Source organism: Acyrthosiphon pisum, unplaced genomic scaffold (assembly GCF_005508785.2).
Source record: "Acyrthosiphon pisum isolate AL4f unplaced genomic scaffold, pea_aphid_22Mar2018_4r6ur Scaffold_67;HRSCAF=410, whole genome shotgun sequence".
Classification (NCBI taxonomy): domain Eukaryota; kingdom Metazoa; phylum Arthropoda; class Insecta; order Hemiptera; family Aphididae; genus Acyrthosiphon; species Acyrthosiphon pisum.
In genome coordinates, this window is record NW_021776595.1 from 57,372 (window position 1) to 62,077 (window position 4,706).

At 23.6% G+C, this 4,706-nt stretch overlaps 2 protein-coding genes across 2 annotated transcripts; both read left to right on the forward strand.

Moving 5' to 3' along the window:
• The first annotated feature begins 1,008 nt into the window (after nt 1–1,008).
• On the forward strand, nt 1,009–1,963 carry LOC107885061. Its single transcript, XM_029492715.1, has 3 exons — nt 1,009–1,206; nt 1,351–1,533; nt 1,695–1,963. The coding sequence occupies exons 1-3, from the start codon at nt 1,077–1,079 to the stop codon at nt 1,961–1,963; spliced, it is 582 nt and encodes a 193-aa protein (XP_029348575.1). The 5' UTR covers nt 1,009–1,076.
• On the forward strand, nt 1,894–3,498 carry LOC115033016. The gene is made up of 5 exons (XM_029492717.1): nt 1,894–2,257; nt 2,429–2,620; nt 2,681–2,937; nt 3,058–3,229; nt 3,386–3,498. The coding sequence occupies exons 1-5, from the start codon at nt 2,062–2,064 to the stop codon at nt 3,496–3,498; spliced, it is 930 nt and encodes a 309-aa protein (XP_029348577.1). The 5' UTR covers nt 1,894–2,061.
• Nucleotides 3,499–4,706: the final 1,208 nt, after the last annotated feature.

Genomic DNA, 4,706 nt, shown 5'->3' on the forward strand with positions numbered 1-4,706 from the left:
TAGTACGTCATTGTTAGAACCCACATAAATACGGGTAGAGCGCCCTACCATTACTTAGAAGATAGTCATCTCTCGTCGTAGGTCTAACAAGCTTACGACAGTGTTTATAATTATTGTGTATTTGAATTTGTAATAATAAATTGTTAAATTATTGTTATCTTTAAAAAATCTAAAAGTGTTTATAATTATCACCTATCTTTCTCATCCACGACTCAAGACAACGACGAACGTGCGACGTCGTTAAATAATTATTGTATTAGTGTTCAACGTGTCCTGCACGGCGATCACTACAAAGACAACACCATAGAAATAGTTCCTGATTTTTGGATAAAAAAAAAAGACAAGAGTTGTGCTTGGCCAGTTAATAAAAAAACGGCAAGAAGATTAATCGAAAAAAGAAGTTATCCTAATGATGTAGAATATAAATGGTTTCCATCGAGAGTTGTTGGACAGTTTAGTAAGTATTAATAATTTTATTCCTACTGATTTTTATCTTGTCTAATTTAAATGTATTTAATTAGAAAGTTATAGTGAAGCAACTAAAAAGGCTGATGAACTAATGTCAAAAACTGAGATATCATCTTGTGATGATGAAGTTTCCTCCAAGTCAATTTCTAAAATGAGAAGTCCTCCAAAATTATTAACAAAAGGTAATGTATTTGTAATTTTATATTGAAGTTTCACTTTAAAATACTTTAAAAATTACATTTATAAACACAATTAATATATTGATACTTTAAATGCTGACAGATATACAGAAAAAACATAATAAATTGCATAGTCTATTTAATGAAAATTTTAACCATGAACAAATTGACGAAAATTCATATGATTCTGATAAAGACCCCGAATACATCCAACCATCCATTTTGAACACTTTAAATAGTTAGTAAATTATACAATTATTCTACAACTAAACTATAATATATTATATACCATATATATTATATACTATATTATATATTATACCATGTGTACCATCGTACTTATTATTACTTTTAGAAAACGCTTTGTCTACTTGTATATCAACTATAACAAAATGTAATAATTCTGCGAAAAATTCTCCAACCGAAAGAATGATTGCAGATAAAAATCAGGACTTTCTTCAGCCACTTGTAATATCACAATCAAAAGATAAAAACAATACACCTAAGTGTTTTTCTGTGAAAAGGGCTTTATTTGAAACTCATGAGACATTTAATCATGGTAAATATAATAACAAGCTTGTTATAAATATAGTTGCTATATAGATGTTATAATTTAATAATTGTGTAGTTATTATTATTTAATAATTGTGCATAAAATATATTCATGATTTACTAATAAATTTTAAAATATTTATGCTTTTAGTAAGTGCTGATTCTTCAAACAAAAAACATTATTCCATACAAAATTCACCAGCTGGGAAAATAGGTGCAAAAGATATTGATCAAGATTTTGGTCAGCCACTGTCCCAATCATATTATAATAAAAACAATTATTCTAAGTTTTCTTTGGAGAAAGCTTCATTTGAAACTAATGAATTTAACCAAGGTAAATTTAATAAGCAGCGTATAATTAAGACAATTTTGGTTGGTAGATGTAATATTATATTGATTGTAAAATATTTAGATTTAATGGTCAATTTTAAAATGTAATGTGATCCATATATTTGTGATTTAATAATTGATTGTAAATAATATTTTTTCTTTTAGAAAATGCTGAGTCTTCAAATTCAAGACATTCCATTTTGAACTCTCCTATTGGAAAAATAGTAGTTGAAGATAATGACCAGAACTTTTCTTCTTCACATTCAAATTCGTTATCAAATAATAAAAACTATAAACTTATGTTTTCTTCTGCGAAAAGGACTATATTTGATACAATTGAAACTGATGAGATATTTAACCAAGGTAAATTTAGTAAGCAGGTTATTGTAAATATAGATGTTGTAATTGGTAGATGTATAATAATTGTATTATAATATGTAAAATATTTTAATTTAATAATTAATGATAATTTTTTTTAATTTATTGTGTGTACCATATTTGTGATTTAATAATTGACTGTAAATTATTATTCATGTTTTTAGAAAATGCTGAGTCTTCAAATTCAAGACATTCCATTTTGAACTCTCCTATTGGAAAAATAGTTGTTGAAGATAATGACCGGAACTTTTCTTATTCACATTCAAATAATAAAAACAATAAACTTAAGTTTTCTTCTGCAAAAAGGACCATATTTGATACAATTGAAACTGATGAGATATTTAACCAAGGTAAATTTAATAAGCAGCTTATTGTAAATATAGATGTTGTAATTGGTAGATGTATAATAATTGTATTATATGTAAGATATTTTATTTTAATAATTAATGATACATTTTTAAATGTATTGTGTTTCCATATTTGTGATTTAATAATCAATTGTAAATTATTAATGCTTTTAGAAAACTCTGAGTCTTCAAATACAAGACATTCCATATTGTACTCTCCTATTGGAAAAATAGTTGTGGGAGATAATGACCAGAACTTTTGTTATTCACATTCAAAATCAGTATCAAATGTTAAAAACAGTAATACACCTATGTTTTATTCTGCAAAAACTAATAATACTGCAGACAAATTGATGCCCAATTGTGGTATTTTTATTTTTACCCTTTTTACATATAACAGTTGTTTTATCATAATTATTTTTTTAGATTTTCAAACATTTGTGATAAATGCACTATCAAAAATGAAATATGACATTTCTGGCATTAATTCAAAGACAAACGCTACACATATTCTTTTAAATTCTTTTGTAACAAATTCTGGGAATTCCAGTATTCAAGAACAGCTGAACAATAATCAAATAGGCCAAACTTCAGAATATTACAATTTATTTCCCATTCAAACTGAAGAAGATCTTCAGACTGCAGAGAGTAGAATTCTTGATAAGAATATAAGATCTAATTTGGTATGTGTATATAATATATATAAATACATATGCTTTATATATTTTATTAGTTTGTGAACATTACATTTTTTAGTAACGTTACTTACCTATGTCTAAATAATTATATTTTATTGTTATCAGGTACTTCAATTGTCATTGTTAGTTGGTATTAAAGATGTTGGAGATAGCGTTCGTAGATTAATGATTAAAATGTTCTCAGATGAAGTCCTAACTTTATACTCCTTATTAGGATTCAAAAAAAAAAAGAATTTTTCCAAACTCGGATGCTATACTTTATTGATAGGTAAGTTTAGTATATCTCTTCTGATATTGTACTATATTACTATTAAAAGAATATCGCATTATAAACTCTCGAGTGTTAATAAATAATGAACACGACTTATATATCACATCTATAAGTTGAACTACTTTAAATTAAAGTAACATTTAGAATTTTAATCATTTTTAGATGCGTTACGAGTACATTCAAAATTTAAAGATGTTATCAACAAGGATTTTGATAAACCTCTTGCTACATGGATAGCGCATGCATCATTTCGATTAAAATCAAATAAAGCTTAAGCCTTTAATATAATAACTGTATTTAAAAAATATATTATTACATTACAGCTTAAGTCCCAGCTAGAAATGTCTTGTTATAATATAATTAATAATATATAATAGATATCGTTTATAATTATTTGCAACTTAAAAATCTATAGTTGATATTGTTTTTTTTTATTATTACTCAATTTGATATAAAATCAGATTTCTTTTTAAAAAATCTTTTATAATACACCTACATAATATGTTATTAAAATATATTATTATATTATAATAAATTGTAATCAATCATAAAAAAAAATATTTTAATACATAATTACTGCTTAAGTCGCAGCTATAAATGTATTTTATTAAAATATATATTATATATAAATATAATGTTGTTTATAATTATATTTGCAACTTAATAATTTAGATATTATTTTTTTTCTTTATAACTCAATTTGATTTTTGAAAAAATGTTTTATAATACATATTATTAGATTTATACATGTTATATTTAATTATATATAGATATACTTTAAAAAAAATAAATATTTTAAGTAATACAACTATAAGTTCAAGCTAGAAATGTCTTGTTATAATATATATATAATGTAAATATTGTTAATCTATTGATGCATTGTTTTTTTTTTTTTATTATTATTACTCAATTCGATATGAAATCAGATTTCTTTTGAAAAAGTGTTTTATTTTACCTATACATATATTAGTTTTATAAATGTTATATTAAAAAAAATTGTAATCATCTATCATAAAAAAAAAAAAAATGTTTTGACATGTATTGTATTATTATTAGTTTTATATATTATGTTATATATTGTGTATTGTTATCATTAAAAAAAAACTCATATTTGCAATGAATAAAATAAAAGAAAGTAATTTTTATAAATCTTAAATTTTGTTAATAAATTATTTATTATAAATATATATAGCATATATAATAACATTTTATTAAAAATTTTAACCTGCAGAACAAACGATTTGGAGCTTTTGACATCATTTTACATACCATTTTATTTTCTGGTTTCAGAATACAGTGCGTTATTATATAATCAGTGTGGGGGGGGAGGGGTAAGGCTGTGATTCCCTCATTCAGCGACCTTTGTAATTATGATATTATAATAATATTTTAAAAGTTGTTTAAGAGAACTTTTCACAAATATTTAAGGTTTTAATATTTAGAATATTACTATATGAATATTCTCAAAATTTTTTAATTTAAA